At 39.3% G+C, this 21,390-nt stretch overlaps 1 protein-coding gene across 3 annotated transcripts in view; it reads left to right on the forward strand.

Annotated features, from left to right (window-relative positions):
- adam12b (ADAM metallopeptidase domain 12b) overlaps positions 1 to 21,390 on the forward strand; it is a 72,194-nt gene that overhangs the window by 19,371 nt on the left and 31,433 nt on the right. For all 3 annotated transcript variants that reach the window (XM_020604397.1, XM_020604391.1, XM_020604405.1), the window contains exons 4-9: positions 14,583 to 14,661; positions 17,291 to 17,367; positions 18,141 to 18,330; positions 19,650 to 19,715; positions 20,519 to 20,590; positions 20,995 to 21,164. In XM_020604397.1, the coding sequence (XP_020460053.1) occupies positions 14,583 to 14,661; positions 17,291 to 17,367; positions 18,141 to 18,330; positions 19,650 to 19,715; positions 20,519 to 20,590; positions 20,995 to 21,164 (654 nt within the window). The remainder of the gene's footprint in view (positions 1 to 14,582; positions 14,662 to 17,290; positions 17,368 to 18,140; positions 18,331 to 19,649; positions 19,716 to 20,518; positions 20,591 to 20,994; positions 21,165 to 21,390) is intronic.

The following is a 21,390-nucleotide window of genomic DNA, read 5'->3' on the forward strand; positions in this document are numbered from 1 at the left end:
AATTTTTACTGTAGATACATTAAACTTGTGCATATTGCACACTTTAAGATAGCTGAACCAATCCTGTGTCGCTGAATTGCTTAGCATTAAAAGTTGGTCCTTTTTAGGATTAAAATTTATTAATCTTCTCCAAGAACAAAAATGGAAGTTAAAGACAGTTTTCATAACAGCAGCACTTTAGATGGTGTTGCATGCAGTGTTTTTTTTTTTTTAATTCTCTCTTAACTTGCTGACAGATGTTGTCGGCGTGGATGTCTTCACTGGATATTTCCCATAGCTACATCTTACTTTTCAATGGCAGCTTTCATGTTTAATGGTGCAAGAGATTTGTGTTTAAAAACAAGTTTGTCTTTTAATAAAGCTCAAAACGAAGGTTTAGACTTTACCAATTTTTATGCATCAACAATGGCATGACTGGTTTGCGTCACATGTGAGAGAAACAAAATCAATGCAGTGTAGAAGTAATTAATCAAATGCTACTTAAAGAAGAATGCGGTGAAAACATTGAATGTTTGGAGATTAAAAATGCTGAATCAAGAGAAAGAATAAATAACCAAGTGTTGACGCTGTGGAGATGAATGAATGCAGAGAACAGTAAGTAGTGCCGCTGTGGCGGGAGGTATGTTTTAAGGTTGTCTGTCTGACCCATTCTTGTGAACGTGATAACTCAGGGAAGCCTTGGAAGGATTTCTTAAAATTTGGCAGAAACATCCACATGGACTCAAGGATGAACTGATTAGATTGTAGTGGTCAAAGGCCAAGGTCAGTGTGACTTCACGTTCGTCACAGTGGGTTCAAGGATGACCCAGTGGGTTCACTGCAAATATTATAGTCCTGACAAACATGCATGTAAACTACAACTTGACTGTTTGGCAGAAACATACAACTGAAAGGTGGTAAATCTAGTTTTTCTTAAATTTCTGAGAATTTGCTCATTTGGCACTGGTGCAGTGCACACCTGTTCCAAGGCCAGTGTGAAATGATCTTGCTCCTCACCAATATAAACATGCTACTAGATCCAATTAATAACCTGCTGTTTGTTAGAAGCTTGGCCCTGTCCCAGGAAATCCTGGCTACAGCAAGACAAGTATAGATTTAATGAGCAGAAAAATCGGTGGGAGTCCACTGTTGTTGGTTGTATGAGTGAGGGGAGCGCATCCGTAAGTAGTGTACACAAAGTTTGAATGTAGTTCCTGTTTGTGTGTGTGTGTAAGAGAATCAGAGTCTCTTTACTTTTGCACAGCAATTTTTTTTTGTTCATTTCACAAATGCTTCAGCTTGGACTGAATCTGATTTCCCTGGCTGGCAGAGGCCATCTCTTTTGTCTTCCTGCCAACCACTGGGATCAAACTGTCTGAACAAAAAGAATATCCGAGTAGTGGTGAGAGGACTGCCGCTGTATTTCACAGTCACTTTTAGCAGGCATTGTCACAAGCACCATCATAGCAGTTGTCAAAGCAAGAGCTCTGTAAAGCTCAGTTCAGATGTCTCTGTTTGTGAATGTAGATGCCAAAATGGTCCATTCAGAGTAAACATTAGCTTTTTTGCACTGTGTTAGACATAGAGGCTCGTGCCAGCAGCAGCTGCTTTGATATACAGCATTGATCAATGGCACATTTGGCCAGTTTCAAATGATTAATGGTGGTCATATGGGACATCCAGATTAGTCTTGATTAAAGACTTCAGTAGCACTGAAGTTTGGGTGACCAGGGTGCTTGTGTGTGTGTGTGTGAGAGAGAGAGAGAGAAAGAAAGTGACAGAGAAAAGAAGTGTCAAAGATGTACAGCTGGCCATGCTTAGTGAAGTTTTCTGTATCTAGTATTATAATTTTTGGCTTCTAAGAAGTGTTTGTCATTTTCATTTTAAGATGTAACTTTTACATAGTAAATGTCACTATGGCCAAAAGCGACAGCTATGATATACAGGCAAGTACTAAAACATACTTTTAGTTTTACAAATAGAGAATAGACCTAAAGTCTAAACATGGACTCAGTAATGTCAGTTAAACAGCAGTTTGCTCACATTAGACAGCATAACCAAATCCTAGGCTGTGCTGAAATAAGGGGAACTTCACTGCTAGAATAGGGATAATTTCATAAAATTAGACCACCTGTGTAGTAAACATGCAATTATTGAGAAAACTGTTGTACATTTCCCCATCACTCTAAATAAGCACCACCCAGAATGCACTGCATACAGTGCCTGTCGGGTTGCTTGTAGGTTGCTTTCAATGGGGCTTCCACTGAAGGTGGTCCATTTATAGAAGACGGGCAGGAAATTACTTTCCCAGGCTAGCAGCTGTTTTAGCAGACAAATTGGCATTCCCAGCATTATAGCTCCATAAAATTACCTTGAAGATGTGCTTTTTTCCTATATTCTCTTTTTGACGCCTGTGCTAACATTTCTGAACATGGTTTTCTTTAAGGTATGCAAAGATGCATTGTCATCCTAAGTCTCTGCAGGTATTTTCTCATATGCTCAGTTTTTATCAGCTCTTCTCTTTAAATCACAATGAGCTGGATCTTCACACTCTCTATAGAAAACCATGCATTTCCCAATGAGAACATTTCCTTTCATTCTTTTGTGGCAGGAAAGAGGAAAGAGTTTTTTTGCAAAACATGGCCACATCTAAACAACATCATTATGTTTTTGTCAAAAAAAATCCCATAGTAGCGTCCTGTTTTTTTTCTATGTGAAGAAGATGCATGCTATTTTAAAAACACAGCTGACAATGACAAGATCTCTCTCAATGTGCGGTACGATACAGGAAGTATATTATTACCGTGTCCGTTCAGTGATGACAAGGAGAGATCTACGGTTTCCTTTTGCACTTTAATTGGATCTGTCAAAATATGAGATTGAACGGTATGCGGTTCTGTCTTTCAGGACCACTCTTTATATGGAAAAGAATTGGCTGCTACCTGTAGTTTGTTTGTCTGTCTACTCAGATGGCTAATTAGGGCTGAAAAAAAAACTTTTTATATGTGTAACTAGTCAGTAATAATAGGTTTCTACACAGTCTCAATAAACTCCTGCTTACCTGTTGACTTGAATGAGGTCAGGAAGTAGATTGTGGATGCTGAGCAGCAGCAAACATCATGAGTAACACTTTGGCAGTCTTCTTCTGCTGCTGACTTTCATAGCTCCTCTTCCATCACTCCTACTTCCTCTGTTCCCACACTCTGGCGATCACATTCTCATGCTCTCTTCCTGTCACGTCTTGCCGTTTCTCTGCCTATATTCAGTTATTCATACCCCCTATCTCCTGCCGGCTCTTTCTGTCCCTTCCTCCCACGCTCTTCACATGTATGCCCGTGTTTTCACTGAGCAGCTCTTCTGTCACCATGCGACCTGAAACCCTGTCAAAGCCACTGGTGGGGAACGTTGGACCTCAGGCTGCTTTTTGGTGCCAACACATGTAGACTTTTTTGTTGCCAAGTCTCTGTGTGATTTTACTTTGGATGCCAAGGCATTTAGTCCTGCCTGTCGCAATCAATTCATGCATTATTACAAGGTTAAACACCAGTCACCTACAAGCAGGGTGTTCCTGTTTTGCTTTATTGTGTATGCCAATTATTGTCTGATGGCCCGTTATGAGACAGCATAGCAGAGAAAACTGCATGTGCAAGTAGTACATGCTACCTAGGCTATGTTCAGTCAAACACCAAACTGTGTGTGTGGGGGGGGGAACTTGAACCCAGATTTCAGCTAAAGAAATAGTCCATTTTGGAAATATGCTTTTCTGCTTTTTGGCAGTTAGGCGAAAAGATTTCTACTGTCTTGTATCTGTTGATTAAAAACCAGAAACTGGGGGGGAGGGGGAGATGCCATTGATCTGTATAACAAAAACAAACATATTGTTTCCAGACTTCAAGTTTTCTACAGATTAAATAAACTAGATGCAACTTTTTATGCCAAGTTTGCAGTTTTTCTTCTTCTTTCCCTTTGTGCAAAGTTAAGCTGTGTTTACCTTCATATTTATCATACAGGTGTAACAGTGGTATCAATCTTTTCATCAAATTCTCCCATTATGTTTTTAAACATATTCATGTGTTTAGCAAAATGTGAACTTCTGCTTTAAGTTGTGCCGCTGTGTCGACACAGCAGGGTTGAAGATGCAGAGGACGCTGGCAAAAAAAAAAAAAAAGAGAGAGAGAATAATAAATTACAGGGTCATCTGACATCTGGCTCAACATCAGTGGGCAATACACTGCACTGGCTAATAAAATATATTTTGCAATGCATGCCCACATTCCTGGTAATTACTTTGTTACATGAACAGCACACTTCCACTGTGTGTCTGTCAGTTGCTGTGACAGAGAACAGAATGCTTCCAGAGTTCTAACATTCTGCTGCAAAAGATTAGAAATGGATATGCAGTCTGCAGTCATTCAAACTCGGGGATCTATTATGTATGTCGTCTTTCCTAGCTTCATTGTCTCAGTGGTGCCTGAAATAAAATCCCCCACCAGGTTAATCCAAGAGTTTTACAGAAGTTAACTACTGTCACCATAAATCCTTAAACTACTGTTGGCTTTTTGTCAGTGTCAGGTTGAAAAACAGTCAGATCTACTCCAACTCTCCTTTAAGATTGTGTGCATGTTAGGCGAGACGACTGTCACAAAATACACATCTGAAGTATTGAGCTGGTTGTGAATTTCACCTCTTTCTGACATTGTAGTTGTTGTTTTTGTTAAGCATGGACCACATAGTAATTGCATTTTGTCTCCTGCCATCTTTAATTAGTTGGCTAAAGAGTTTGTGGATAAAGCAGTGTGCCCTTGGGGGAAGGTTGCCCTGTCTTGAAGGACAATGCAAAATAGAAGAAAGAGCACAGTCTGTGGTGGTGCTTTAGGGGGACAGTTTTTGACTGATGGTGTCAGGGCTGAGCATCAGAGCCCAAGCTAGCTCCAAGTCTCTCTATCTCTCTCTGTTTCAGTGGAATGAACTATTACTTGGTATAGGTGAGTCAAATTTATTATCTGTGTTGGCATTTTTGATGTGGTCGAGCTACAGATGTTGATTATGCATAATAGCCATATTTATCTTGGGCATCATTCATCTGCATCAGCAGTTAACACATCCCTGAGACTGTGGTACATGAGTGATTGCATTACCTTGAAGCATGTGGATAGATTTTTCAAGATAATAAAATGCATATGCGACCTGTAATATTGAAATTTCATGCATTTGTCTATGACAGTATACAGCATATACAGTATAAAGGAAGTGTATACAGTCGCAAGAAAAATTATGGCACTGTTTACAATGTCCTGGTTTTCAGGCTTGTTAACACCTGACTACAGTTGACGTTTAGTGACATCAGAAGCCTGGTGTTGCCATGACTTTTTCCACCATCACTTTTTATGTTTAATGGGCATGTTCAATAGAGACATGAAAGATCATGACTGTGTTTTATCATCTTGGAAATATTGTGTTTGTTGATATTTGTGACTGAAGACCAGATCACATTTCACAGCCAATTTATGCAGAAAACCAGGGAATTGTAAACGGTGCCATTACTTTTCCTTGCCACTGCATTTTGTCATCAAATGACAGTTCATAGGCCAAGGAATCAGCCTGCAGTAGATGGCATCATAATCCTGTTTCACACGCAGCCTCACCCTGACCCATAAAAACTTTAATGAGAAATTCTCTTCAAAAAAGAAATAACTTTGTGTGCGATTCCTGTCCTTTATTTCTCAGTGCAGCAGAGAGAATGGATCATTTGTGGTGCACCCGTGAGAAATAAGGCACAGCTCAGCTGCTGTCTCATTTGATATGGTTAATGCCATCAATATTGCACATCATGCTATCAGCCCTTACAGGTGATATTAGATACAGATTATAAAGATTATTGAAAGGAGCTGAAGCCAAGTCTGCAGTGTTTCAGACTGGTATTATACAGTATGTTCCAGATCCATACATATTGCAGTGTGCCTCTCTGAAATCAAATATGTATTTCAACTAAACATAATAAATACATATCACCTTGTAATATACTGTAACAGCTTTATCAGTGAACTGAAGGCTTGTGCTTATCAGTTCAAAAGATCAGAAGTGTATACATACGAATGCACAGACATGCACATTGGGTAGTTCTGCATGCACGTAGGAAATCTGTGTTCACAGTACGTCCAGATGTCCCTTGGAAAATGAGATCAAGAGGAAGTGCATCATATGACATCACTGATAGAGGGGAAGTTTTTGTCATACTTGGTCTGTTTGTTGTTGTGTTGTTGGACAATGAATCCATGGACCATATGTATTTCTGGAACAAATCTGCAGAGACGTAAATAATTATGTACTGAAAATGGTAAACGTTCTTTTAGTGCTAGAAAATCACCTGCAAATCATTAAATATTTCAAATATTTCTTTAAGTGTAGCCTGTCCAGTTTTAGAAAGGTTCATCTAGTCCTCAAGTATGTCCCCACCTTAAGTTTGAATTCAGTTCATTTTCCCTTTTATTTTGTTTTTGTTTGATTCTCAAAATTATTAGTGACAGAGAATATCAGTGTGTGTTTTTTGCCTTGCCTGACTTCTTTAGAAATGTTATTATTGACTCATGTTGTCCCTTTATACTGTATGGGCAGCTGTGGCTCAGGAGGTAGAGTGCATTGTCTCTTAACTGTTGGGTCAATTCCCAGCTTCTCCAGTCAAAATGTCAGTCTCCTTGAACAAGACACTGAGCCCCTATTGGCCCTGATGATAATGTTGGTGTGTGAATGTGTGAGCATTTGTGTGTGCAAATGGTTGAATGGGAGTGTAAAGCACTTTGGGTGCACATTAATGTATAGAAAAGTGCTATACAAGTATTAGCACCACTGCAGTGACCTGTGTAATACACACAGAACTTTTACTTGTGAAGACCAGTGACAGATTTTATAAGCCTTTTGCAGACCTTATTGGAGACCGTTGGCTTTATGATTTCTGTAGCTTGTGGTCAATGGTTGAATAAATGTTGTGCAGTATTTACCAGCCCCAGACTGGTCACACTGGCCGTAGTTATCAGGGAAATGTCAAGAGTCTTGCAGCTAAAACCCAAAATCAGGGAGCTGGTTAACTCAAAAGCACTTTGTTGTTTTATTACCCATAGCTTGTCCAATAACTGGCATACCCAGCAGCAAAAATGACTTGCATTACACTGCATCAGTATCAGTGACAGATTGCTCACCCTGATCCCAATGTTAAAATGATATGTCAGTGCCAAGTGAAAGTTTCCATCTCCACTATGTTTGCAAGGTAATGGGTTGGAGAATGACAGATTGCATGCTATTATCTTATTGAAGAGTCAGTGCAGCATCCATGAAAGCGTAAAGAGGGTTTAATGATGTGAGACGTTCTTTAAGAGGGAGGGGAAGAATGCTCCATGGGGCCGGTGACTGGAGAGCTGATGGTCTGGGATGTGTGCAGTCAGCTGAGCGATGGCATGTTATATTAAAGCAGTTGTTTTATGCAGCACAAGCACTCCTTATAGCTTGAAATTTCAAGGTGTCTGCAGGCTTTTAGTATTTCAAAAAGGTGAAATATTTGGATGGCATGGATTGATGCCATTGTGGGAGAGCAGGGGTTGATTTATATTGATATGCACCAGTTATTTCATGTGTGTTTTTTGAGGGATTGAACCCAAAGCCAGAAGAAGTCAAAAATGAAAGACAAATGAAAAAAAGAAAAATGAAAGACAAAAACATCTTTAATATTTTTTTCTGCTCAGTTTTTTAATTGCATATATTCCCTAAAGACAAAAAAAGTATGGCTGAACAATGAGGCTGCCCAGGGGAGCCACCATGGATTAATTGGACAGATAGGAACCCTCTGACATTAACATTTATGCATTTGTTTACTCTTTTTCAATGAATAATAATGGACCGCCTCCCTTGAAGATCCCTAGTCACTCATTAGTTCCGGTGTGTAGCTTGTTATGGATGAGAATATTGAAGCAGCACAAGCAAAAAAAAAACAAGTTCATCTCAGTATTGGGCAGGCATAAAAAAACTATTTCCAGAAGTTATTTAGAATACTTCTTTCTCACAAACTTTTAATGAAACTTTGATGCTACCGCACAAAATAGTTATCCACATATCAGCTTCAGTATGCTGAAGAACCTCTTGTGTCCTGTTTGGCATCCATGCAAATAATCAACCTTTGTGCAAAGGGTAGAGTTTATGGTGTGATATTTTATGAGTATTTTGATTTATAGAGGAGTATCTTCAGCTTTGTCCCTTCCTAAAGAAAGCTTCAGTGCAGTCCAGTTTTGTTTTTTTTGTTTTTTTTTATTATTGATTTGGAGCCCAAGCTACAGTACCTGTATGTGTCCACCCTCTTCACTCTCTCTGACAGTTAGAACAATGGAGCCCCTCGTTCCTATGGTAGTTAACCACAAGCTCAGTGGTTTTGCTGATATATTGAGCTCCAGGTGACGCACGCTATGACAAACCTCTTTATCAATCCTCTGTACTCCACTGCAAATAGTTTATAAGTGAAGATGGTATGTTTCTCACTGGAAAATATTCACTAGGATCATACACGTCAAAATAATGATTTCCATTTAGCCAAAAACCAAAAAAGCATTTAAAATCATTTATTCTTACAACTGCAAGGTGGTAATTCTAGTTTCTAAATGCAGAAAAGACTAATCCTCTAGGCAAGAGATGAGTGGTTGGTGGACTTGGACTCTTAGTCAGTCGTGATGGAAGACATTCAGCACAAGTGTTACTTAAATATGTAACTATTGGCATTAGTTACCACCATAGATTAGATTAATCAGGATTGATGTATTCAGTGCTCTGCCACAAAGAGCATACTTTTAAATACAAAGGCTGCAATCAAAAGCCTGTATGGTTCACTGCTTGTTAGTGTTGCTGATGTTGCCTCTAATGGCTCAGAAATACTCTGTGCTCCTTTGTTAGGGTGATGAACTCCTTTAGCTACACATTTCACAATGGTCTAATATTTAGCTATGACAGCTTGGTGCATTAATTACAGCAAACAGCCTCAGTGGTGCAATATCTGGAGAGGATACAAAGGCCAGCAGCTGATTTTGCACAAGTTGGGCAGGTTGAGGCTGCATTATAGGAGCTGACCAAATACCCAGAGGGAAGTTAGATGACTGGCCTGGATGTGCAGGGTTGACTTTCACTCTACTGCAGTTAAGAACAATATCCCTCTACCTGAATTAACAAAATTTTCACTTTTAAGGGTCCAGGGAGAATACGACATGCTCTTCATACAGTTACAAAGAAAAATATGTTTGTTGTGGGAATTTTTTATTGGTGGTAAATACTCTGGATGTGTTGGCCAGCAGCTGTGAAACGGGTCATTCTTTGACAACTGTTAGCTGTGGATGCCATTTACTTCACAACCAAGGGAAATGATAGCAGTTATACTGTAGCTTCAGTACAAATTGCAGTGTGTCACATACACCCGAACTGACATGTGCTTTTGTTAGAAGCATAAAAAGCTTGGAGGCTTGACACTATAACATTTTGAATTCTTGTTTTGCACCTACAGCCATGCATTTTTAACCAAAATTCTGTTATCAGTTCTTGAGGTGTTTTTAAAATTCTATGCTAGTAAGAAAGTACTGCCAGTAAAAAGCTGGTGGTAAAACCATATCTGGAAGCTTAATAGATAAGGTTATCATTGCCATGTTATAAAAGAATACAGCCCTTTTCAGATATAATAAGCCAGAGGGACAGGGCATATCCTGAACTGTTTCCAATGAACTGTGAGTTCTTGAGACTCGCCCAGTAGAAAAATATATAACAACTGATGCAGAATCTGATGCTACAGTATGAATAGTGACATTTTCTGAAGGCATTTGTCTTGTATAGTAATACAGCTTTTCACTCAAGTGTGGTAAAGTGTCTCAGGACAATGGGTACCTGCATTACATTAGCAATATTTTAAAAAGTCTCCTTTTTAGATGGGTATTATACTCTCTATTTCCCAACTGTCACTGACCTTCACCAGTCTCCCATTGCCCAAGGAGAACAATCATATGACCTCACTGTCACTTATTACTTTCTGTCAGTCCAAGTATATTATCTTTCAGGAGGGGCCTCCATTCTTCATTGGTAACAAGTTATGAAATAAGTCATATGGTCAGTGATGTAGCTCCAGCAGAAAAATGTCATTTGAATTTATTATCAGGCATTTGTGTTTTGCCATAAATGCCTGTGGGAGCTGAGTCAAAGCGGGACGGCCTCCCCTAACATATCCTTCACTTCTGCTTTCTAGCGTGGGGAGCCTTGTTTCTCCCTTTGTGTGTTGTTTCACTGATGCAATGACTTCACTCGCCTTGGGCACCACATCTCACACACACACACACACACACAGCCTTGAAGCCTGAGGTGAGCGACACAAAGAGGCAGTGTTGGCGGAATGAGTGTACTCTCTTGGTGATTGAACAGAAAAAGGCACATTTTCCTTTGGATCTGAACTGCATGTCAACAATAGAGTGAACACTTAAAGCACTTTTACACCGAGTCACATTTGTATCTGCAGGGCCATTCTGTGCCCTTAATGTCTGCTAACAACTGGGTAGAAATGGCTGTCTCAGGATTTCTTTCTTTTCCCTATGATCTCAGTGTTATTTTAGGAGAAGTGTTGCCATCTTCTGTGAACATATGGCACAGTAATTTAAAAGTGACCAACCTGCTTTCTCTAGAACTTCTAACTAACCAAAGAGGAATCTTGACTCATTAAAGGCCAATTTTGGCTTTGGTTAGTCAATATTTAAATAAGACTGGCCCATCGTCATACTGGTCTGCTGCCTACTAGACTATTTATCTTGGAACATTTTAGCTTGCTTTCTCATTAATGTGCCTTTCTAGCCACAGTTAAAAGTGATAGAACTCAGATGCTCAGACCACAAATGTGCTGCAGACTGACAGTTATGGTATGACATTTTGTACAGACATGCTAATAGTTTAAACTAAGTAGGGCTACAGCTAACATTATTTTCTTTATCCACAACCTTATGATTTGGAGGGGAATTGATTGTTCAATCAACAAAACACCAAGAATTTGTCAAATTGTATGACAAGCTACAGTTATTTGGACGTTGGTCCCTCTACTCCTCCCATCCTCACCTCTCAAGTCTCACTTTTTTCTGGCTTTGTGCGTTCGCCACAGCCAAGCTTAAGCTGAAGGGACACTGAGCTGTATGTAAATCAATTTGGATTGCAGCTGTATGCGGAAACAGAATTAGACTCGTCAACTACACCTGCTTAGTTCCTCCTCTCTTCTTCATCTCTGTCTTCTTCTGTAGTAGTCGGTGCTTCTTTGAGTTGGGCATACAGTACCATAAGTAGCAGCAGGCTTTGGGTTAAGCCTGGGGGGGAAAGATAGGATTAAAAGGAATCAGTGAAGTTGGTGCTCTTCAAAGGAAGCAGAGAAACTGCAAGAGGAGCCACATTTCTCTCAAATGGTTTCATGCTCAAGGGGCTTTGTGTAATGGCAAGATATTAGTGTACATGAGGCATAGAGTCCCATATACATGTGTACAGTAAATGAGGCTCAGCACTTTAATTGTGCACAAACATTTTGTCCTCTCTGGATACCGGAGAAAGGATATACGGTATGTCAGCAAGCCACTAATGTCAAGAGATTTAAAGGGAATAGGCGCATACGTTGAACTGAACATCTGAGACATCAGGGATCAAAAGTTGAAAGGTTATATCAGCTACTGCAACAACACGACGAGCGCTCTTGGAAAGGATGTGTAGGTGTCTTTTGATTTGGATCGACTTGAAAGCCTTTTCCAAATAGTAACTCACTGCTTATGTTCAAACACTATAAGAGGGGACAAACATATTAGCTTCTAAAAGAAAGTGGAAAACTATTTATCTGTCTTTTAGAAAGGGTAATTTATGCAATAAATAGTCAATTAAATTAATACTGAAGAGCAGTTTGTAAGCTGCTGAATCAAAGAGATGGGAGATTGTTTTTTAAGATGAAACCACCTTTTCTGCCTCCCCTAAGGTGCTATTAAATAGTCCCTCATTCATCACAATTAACCTGGGCAACTATTAGTGAATCGTTAATTAGATGTTAGACTGTGTCTAATGGGTTGCAACACACATTTAAGAGCGTAGAATCAGTAGTTACTCACTTAAATAATTATAGGGGATTTATATAACATTGTTGAAAAAGGACAATGTAAAGTTTTTCTTTCAGAAAAGTTTATAATAAAAAAATCTAGTTCTTAATACTGCACTATCAGCACACTTCATTAAACATGCTACAACTTATTCTACAGTTTGAATTTTAGAATAAATTGATAGTTTGAAGCTGAGACCATAATCTTCCTCTTAGGGAGTGAAAACACATTAAAGAAGACACTTTGCACATTCATCAGAAGCTCTGCGCATTCTGTTCCATTCATAAATTTCACCATCTCTTATAACATAGTGGAGGAAAATTGAAAGCAGCATTCCTCACTAAATTTCTGGTGAGAACTGTGGTGATTTTCAGATAAATTCTCACCAAACGGTCTTGATTTAAATTGCATTTGATTGACTGTGTGTTCCACTTGATTAAAATAGGAATGGAGCTGAGTAGTTGTTGCTAAGAAAAGAGATACAATCGCATGGAAGCATTTTGTTACTCGGAGAGAAACTGCACCCTTGCTTTCTTCCATTACTGTGGCTTAGTAGAAAAGCATGACCAATACATCTCAGGTGAAGTGAAGATAAAGTTCTCTGTCTGTGTTCATTGAAAATGTCAAATTAAAATCTATTATGAATACAGAAAGCGTGCGATTTGACTGAAAGTAAAAAATAAAAATAAAAAGTAAAACCCAGTTCTGTTTTTAAAGGGGCATAGTCAATCTGCCAGTCTGTACCCAGCATCTGATTATCAGCAGGGTCTGATGTTTTAGCACAAAGCTAAAACATTACCAGCAAGGAAGGGTGAAACACGCCGTAAACATTCATGGCCTCATAAACTCGATCTGCTCTTGCCAAGGAGTTGATTACAGGCAGAATCCATCATGTAAAACCCACAGCTTTAATACAGTATCCTAGTACCAGGGGCCATGCTGCCATAAGCTGGCTTTCCCAAACATGCCCTCAGAATACAGCACGGGAACATTTACTTGGAATTACCACTCACATGACACAAATCCTGTTGTCACTGAAAACACATCGTTTATTTTATTGCATTTTAAAATTGCCTTCCTTTCAACCAAAAACATAGCGCAGTGTTGTTTTATTGGGAAATGGCTGTTTATCAGTGTCACTTTTTAAACACTGCTTTTGCAAATGAAGTTATAAACATGGATATTATGAGATTTCCCATTAAGCATATTGTACTCTACCCTCTGATGTGTCATCCAGTTTTAATGAGACATCCTGGGCTCTTTAAAGTGATTTCTGGCTTATCAGATTTGGTTTAGAGCTTGCTAATGGTATGATAAGGCACATTAAAGTGATAAGTATTTAATGATGTTAAACATGGTCAAGCCTCAGCTACAGAAGATTGATCGTTTTAAACAGGTCAGAAAAATGAATTTTAAATGCCCAGATAAGATATTATGTGGTCCTAAAGTGTATGGGGGAGGGGCGTAGGGGCAACTACATTATTGACTTAATCCACTCATCTAATTTTGGTTTTTGGGTACATGTAAGCTGTGTGGGATGGCAGGCACAGCATTGTGGGATATCAACGATTCCCACTGTGATTTGGACAAACACTGCGTTCCAGTTTTTGAGTCCTCTCCATCTCCTCTTCTGTTTATATATGAATCTCAAATTTTTGCTAAAGTTTTGCAAAAGTCAGGCAATGTGTGTGATATTTTTGTGAAACTTTTGTTTCAGACATGGAAGTTGTGCACTTAGCCTGTCTACTTAAGGTGACTGTTTTGCTTGTATGCGACACCCATGGTTGTTGTTATATTTTGGACATGACTCTTAAATCATATCACATGCAGAGATGTAGACGTATTTGTCACTTTTCTGCATTCTCACTTGCATTCTCACCGTTTTCTTCTCACGTTTTTTTCTCTCTCGCACTCTCTCTCCTGATCTCTCTTTCTCTCTCTCACACACACACACACACACACACACACACACACACACACACCCTGACATCATCCTGCCTGATGTCACTGTGATTATGCAGCTGCAAAAGATGGGTGTTCCTACTGCTCTGCCAGTGCTCAGGGTGAGGCTCACTGAGTCCATCTGCTCATGGCCTGGGGAGGAAAATGCACATACAAACTGACACAGTTTAAAATATGCCCACAGATTCACACCTATACACATGCAAAAAATAATTACCTCAATAGGTATTCTACTCGGTTGTGCTGAATGCCAGGGGATTTCAGGACACGGGCAAATCACCTTAAACATTCACAGAAAATCAAGACTCTCCTACCCTCAGAATGCTAAACAGTTTGACTGCGTTATCACCCGAATCCTTACAAGTAGTACTGAATCTACTTAAAAAGTCAAGAAAAGGTTTTCCTACTAATCTTAAGGCACAGCTTTTTAAAAAATATGAACTCGGATTCACATCACTGAAAAGATACCTGAATATTTGATGTCTCTTTCCTTTTTGTTGTTGTTGTTGTTCGTAGGGGTCTTTTTGCAAGTCATTACACAGAGACTCATTACCGGGAGGATGGAAGTGCAGTCATCGGTGCTCACAACTTCACGGTACGGTGGCACTCAAGTGCTTTTGACATTTATGGTCAAGGTGATTTGCAGTGATGCTCTACAGTGGTGCTGTAAAAACTGACCCTGACCTGTTTTATTTTTCATATAGAGGATCAGTATTATATATGATTATCTACACTGTATGTTGTGCATTAGTTAAAAATCAAATATAGGATTTGAAATTAATTTTTAATTATTTAGATTATTTAATGACTACAGTGTGACCCAGTGTTTATATGAAAGCCCCCGGCTGTTGCTGAGCAGGACATCCATCGTGTGGCCTACTTCATGATAAGCTGTGTTTCATGCTGGTTGTGTTTCCAGCAACATCTCAATCAGGATTTTATTATGGAATCCCCTTTTAACTGCTGATCTGTTCATAATTGCATGCTTGATTCCATGTGTACACAAGCTGTGGAAAGCAAAGGGCCTGCCACTATTTTAAAAATAGAGCAAGGCTTGATGTTTATTTTGAATTTCTGGCACTTATCAAGGCCACTCATTATGGTATTTAAATAGCTGAAATCAGTTTATGTGGCTTGTAAATGAAAATCTGGACACAACTGATTTTGCATGGTATGATGAAGGTATTTTTAGTTCAAGGTCAAGTTTGAAAGAAGATTTCGCTGGAAAACAACAGGCAGTCAATTTTAGCAGCCGTTGTAGAGGAAAGATAACATTTCCTTGAATGTAGTAGCCATTTATCCACATGAAAAATCAAAGTTTTACCAAACTTTCAGTCAAAAGGCTATTGATCCACCATTGGGATAATGATGTGCATAGGCAAAAGAAGGCCGTAGTCCATGTATTGTGTCTCTTAAGGCTTATTCATTCATTACAAGCAGGCAAACAAATGAACAAAGAAATCCTGCCTCGTGTGCACTGGTAAAAAAAACCCATAAACCCTTCCCAGTGTATGCCTTATCTATGCCTGCCTATTTGGTACCAGTTATCTCCAAAATATCCCCCAAGATAGATTAAACTACTAATAAAGAGCAAAAAACTAAGGAAATAACAAAATGCTAAATAAATCTAATCTAAACAAATACATAAAGTAATGAAATAATACCTGTCAGTAACATAACAATCTAACAAATACCTCTTACAGTAGTGTTGAAGAAACCTGCCATTAGTGACGTCAAGCATTCTGTCTCGTTCATCTCTTGCCCTTTTGTGGCAAAGTTGGTTTGAAGTCACTGTATAATTGAACGCAGGTGAGGACATTTTGACAGGTCACTCACAGCTTGGAGGAGAATTGTTTGATAATTCAGCAGTGACTGACAGAGCTATTTTCCTACAAAGTTGTGCAAACAGTGCTTTCCTCACACTCCCTCTTTCACCTTTAATTTTGAGTGGGAGGCTGTTGAGCATTGCATCAGGCTGTCAAACAGGCATACTTTATTGTCCTTGATAAGTCGCATGCAGCTGTGCGCTTTCAGGCACAGAACTCAGCAGGCAGCTGTGTGAAAATTAGGGATCAGCAGAAAAACTTATTGTATATAAACTTTCTATGAATTACCTGATGAGACAGAAGAATCTGAGAAAATGTTTTTTTTTTTATTTCCTCTAACACGCATATCAAAAGCTATAAAAGAACCATAAGCAGGAACTGAAAATTGAGAGATAATTAAACATGTGGTGAAATAATTTGTTTTCCTCCCAAACTTAAAGATATAAAACAGAAACACTGGATGCTAACAGGTTGTCTAAGATGTTTTCCATCGCTATTCTGATTTCTCTAGCTTCAGAAAATTACTAAAAACGAGTTTACAGTAAGCTATTTCACTTGGAATGCATTTAGCTAGTGTAAAAGTTAGACTTAACTAAGAAAGATAATTACTTTTACTCCCTTATGTTTTGTTTTATGAAAGATGAAATAATCTAGGTCAAGCATAGCCTAAGCACAGAGCCTTTGTAGCTGCTCTTTTTTTTTATATATTTAATGTAATGAATCTTGAGTCCATTACCACCTGGCTCAGTAACTTGCACTGTACTTGCCAAGCAAATGCAGCTGGAAATGATGAAGTATTTCCTCCCACAGTTCAATAATGGGAATGAGAAATGATCAGCACAGTGACTAAAGACAGTTGATTTAAGAGGACTGGAGCTCTGCAAGACAGTAAATTGGAGGTCTGCGTTCCTTCTTAACAAGAGTTGCTTCATCTGCCCTAATTGTGTCCAGACAACAGTGTTTTCACTCTGTGTGATGAGCCTTAAATGTCCCCTTTCCCTTCTACTAGACTGGTAGAATAATGAAGGAAAAACAATTTCCATATTACTGTAACCTCCAATCCGTGTCAGTTTATCTGCTTCTCCCTTAAACTGTGTAGGTTGCATTAATTTCAAAAGTCCTGTTTGTATGGAGAGGGAGAGGATGATATACAGAATTACAGAGCATGCTAATTAAATGAATATACAGTAACTTTGAACAACATCGGCATATTTCCAGTGCTTCATGTCCTCTTGCGCTCTTTTGATGTCAGGTAAGAGCTACTGCTGCAGAAAATATAACAAGCAGCTTTGGGTTTGGCAAATTTTTAATCACATTATCCATTGAGTTGGAAGCCTTCTTTGCATAAATGTTGTCATCTCAAGTATGTTGAGGCTTTTTATGTACAATTTCTTCTAGAATAACTGCTATTACCATGGGGAAGTGCAGGCACATCCAAACTCCGATGTCACCCTCAGCGCCTGCTCAGGGCTTCGGTAAGATGCATGACCATCATTTTGTATTCGAGCAGCATCTCAACGCTGCCCTTAAAGTGCTATTTACCACTGCAGTGTTTATATTTACTGGAGTCACTGCACAGCAGCCCATTGCTGTTAAACCTCTTAAGTCAGTAAGTTCATGTGTGAGGAATAGGAGAAAATGTCACGGCTCATTGTTTTTGTTCACAGTGGCACCCGGTAAGTATCTGCAGTCGTTCTGGCGGTAATTGGCATCTTACTGTTTCTAATGACCAGCAACAATTGGCAGATTTGCAAACTGGCCATCAGCCAAGTCTTAAGACATACAGCATCATCTCCTGCTTAATTAAACATCAAGGAAACATTTTTGGAAACAGAAAATGTTTAGTTTGCAATGACGACCTTTTATGAAGATGATAACAGCTAATGGCAAAGAACATTAACGTTATTAACAATTTGTGGACTAAATATTCTTGATCTTAAAGAGGAGATGTCGTCATTTCAGTGAAAAATTACGCAGCCTGCTGTGTAATAATACTGAACTCATTTGTGCATAAAGCCATGAGGATTTCAACCCTAACATGGCTGGTGATTAGAAGCTCTGTGTGGCTTGGCCCTGTTGGCCAGATAATAACAAAATGTTAGTTTCACTTGGCTCCTGTAACAGTGGGCTGAGCGCTGCCTCAGCTGTCACACATTTCATTAAAGTGAGTTACATTCAGTCGTTTTCATTTGAGAGATTGGCTGTGTTTTGAAGCTTTGTTTTCAAACTTGTGCTGCTGTCTCTGCAGAGGTTTCATCGTGCTTGAAAACAAGACGTTCATCATTGAGCCGGTGTCTGGCCATGACACCGGTGCCCACTTCATCTACAGAGTGGAAGAACTCAGACTGACTCCAGGAGCCTGTGGCCACGGTTTCAACATGTCCTCTGTTGCTCCTGAAGACCACATTAAAAGCCCCTTCCATTCCTTCCACTCAAGGGTGAGATATTTTTTGTTTTCATTACAAAGCTTGTATTAGAGCCTTTAGGCATCATAGGTCAGACCTATATTGTCATCAGTATTAGCATTTTTGTGGTATTTGATTGTCAGATGTTTCCGAAGCATTAGACTAATATTAGACTACGGGTTAGACTAATATTTACTTGATGAAAGATAAATGGGCATTTGACCAAAGATCAGCAAATTGGCAAGCAATCCAATTTGGATAAGTTCTCTGAGGGCGTTGTTTTGGACTTGACACTGAAGATTTGGCTGATGATTTGCATGGAGCAGGTGCAGCATCCATCTGCCCCTATTCCCAGGCATTAAAAACTCCATTTGAGTTAGGAAGTTATTTTTACCAACATAGAGCACTTACTGACCCCTGAGTATTACCTGGGCTTTGAGATTTTATAAGGGCATCAGTTCTCCCTTAACAGACGGGACACTCAGGCAAAAAAAGAATCGCAGAATATGTTTGTATTTGACCGCTAAAGCGTTTGTTTGTGTGAAGTCCTGGATTTTCCATAGAATACTCACCGTGAAGTTAAATAAAAATACGGGTGGTTTAGTTGCAGCTTTCCCTTAAAGAAATATCTTGACCTTTTGGGAAACCTGTCAGAGTTAGATGAGACAGTGGGTGACTCTCTCTTGTACCTGTGTAAGCTTGTATAGCTTAATATTCACAGTACTAAACAGTGAAAACAGGGGCCTGGCTCTGTTCAAAGTTAACAAAATTCACCCAGCAGAACCTCCTGAAGCTCACAAATTAACATATTAAATCTACAATGTTTAATCAAAACAAAAACACAAGCATAAAATCAACAAGCTGTGGTTTTGTGGGATGTTATGTGACTGCTGAATGTCATTGCACCATGAGCCAAGAATATATGCATATAATAACATAATGTGTTACTTTGTGAGCTTGGTGAGCACATTTATGTTTGCTCTATACATGGCTGGCCTAGTTGTTTCCCCTGCTTTTGGTCTTTGTATTAAGCTAAGCTAACTGGCAGCCAGCTATAGCTTCATATTTACTGTGCAGACGTAGGAATGGTATTGAGAGTCTCATATAATCCTTGGCAAAAAAGAGATTCAGCATATTTCCCAAACTATTCCTTTATGATTTTTGACATCTTGCAGACTTGAAAAGGTTCATCTTAGGTTTTTCATGTAGGCCCACAGGAAGCGATAGTATCTCAATTGTGTGTTTATGTTATTTGCTGCTGCTTAAAGTAGCCAGATCTTTAGAAAGATGTGAATAACATTCAGCAAATAACATCACATTTCTAACATGATGCATCTCTATTTTTGCCTCAGCATAAAAGGCATGCTCAGAAGACCACCAAATACGTTGAGCTGATCATAGTGGCAGACAACAGAGAGGTAACACAGCAACCTTTCTTCCATTCACAAATGCTGTGCTTCAGCAACAGAAACCACAACACTGACGTTTCAGAAACTCTTCTTGGTTTAAGCATTAAAAACAGGGTGTGCTGTAGTAACAGTAGAGCAGGTCCCTCTGGAGCTGCAGAACTAGGTCAGTGTGCAACAAGCAGTGTGGTCTGGTGGCTGTGGCTCCGTTTTGACAGGAAGTGCTGAACAGTTTCCCAGCGGAGCGAGCAGGAAAACGGAAAAAGCCACGTGGATACAGAGGAGTTTCCCATAAGCGCCGACAAACTTATTGTGGGTCTTTCTCCTGACAAACCCTCAGATTAATGCTTCTTATCAGGATGTAAGAAAGGAAATTGGAGGGGGGAGAATAAGGGATCACGGTTGTTGTCTGGCTCAGATTTTAGATGTCCAGTGCCAACGCAGGTGGATACACAATAGGGTGACAATACAAAGTCTGAGTTTGCTGCAGTTTGGATCCAAAGCTTTGCAGGCTGTTGTATCTGCCAATATACCTGCTCCCTGCTGTCATGCCATTCGTCACTGTGACATTTGGAGATTTTTCTAGATCCAGATGGTCACAGCTTGACAGCCTACCTAATACACAATAAAATGCATTGCCTGTTAATATTTTAAGCATCCTATTATTCAAAATATTGCATTTGCAGGCACCCTGTGTCTTTTTTCATTTTAGTTGTGACTACAGTAGCATTTATGTCTTTGTAAGAAAAGCTATTTGTAGTAAATTTAGAGTAAATGTTCCCATTTCTTCCATTGATTACATGTAATGTTTTCAGTTTCAGAAACATGGGAAGGACTTGGAGAAGGTGAAACAGAGACTGGCAGAGATAGCCAATTATGTGGACAAGGTAGAACATCCTCTCCCCTTTGCACATAAATCACTTTTTAAAATAGAAATATTGCTGGCAGCAGAGATTAATGGGATGACTGTGTGATGTATTAATGTCCTAAAACAACAGCTGCTTTTAGTCTGTTTGTAACCTTTGCCAGAGCAGATTTACTTAAGGGAAGCATGGATAGAGACATGGAAAAGACGTGCTCTAATTATGTAAAAACATGAAAAGAAATGTTCTCACTGATGCACACACAGAGAAAGCATTCAGGGCTGCTATAGAGAAATGTAATAAAGTAAAGTTAAACTAGTGTTTCACACCTGTATAATTGTCTTTTGATCATTCATGGAATCTAAGCAGTTTAAATCTCCTGGTCCTTCTTTCCATACGAGTCTGTTTATCAACATGCTGCCCTTCAGTTCTACAGAGCCCTGAACATCCGAGTGGCCTTGGTGGGTCTGGAGGTGTGGAGTGACTCAGATAAATGTCCCATCACCCAGGATCCTTTCAACACACTGCACGAGTTCCTAGATTGGAGGAAAGTCAAACTGCTGCCCCAGAAACCTCACGACAATGCTCAACTCATAAGGTGGAAATTTAAGTTCACTGAAGAAACTGAGCCTAGAAATCAATGAACAAATATTCACATTGGTACACACAACCAGACTCTTAAACAGCAGCAGCAGCAGTAGTAGTAGTAGTAGTAGTAGTTTTGTCCACTGGAGCCCATGTCCATTCATTTGATTTGATTTATTCTTTCAAGCATGTAAAAACAGTTGATATGACAACACACATACACATAATCCAATATCAAT

The sequence above is a fragment of the Monopterus albus genome, unplaced genomic scaffold, assembly GCF_001952655.1.
Source record: "Monopterus albus unplaced genomic scaffold, M_albus_1.0 scaffold3.1, whole genome shotgun sequence".
In the NCBI taxonomy this organism is placed as follows: domain Eukaryota; kingdom Metazoa; phylum Chordata; class Actinopteri; order Synbranchiformes; family Synbranchidae; genus Monopterus; species Monopterus albus.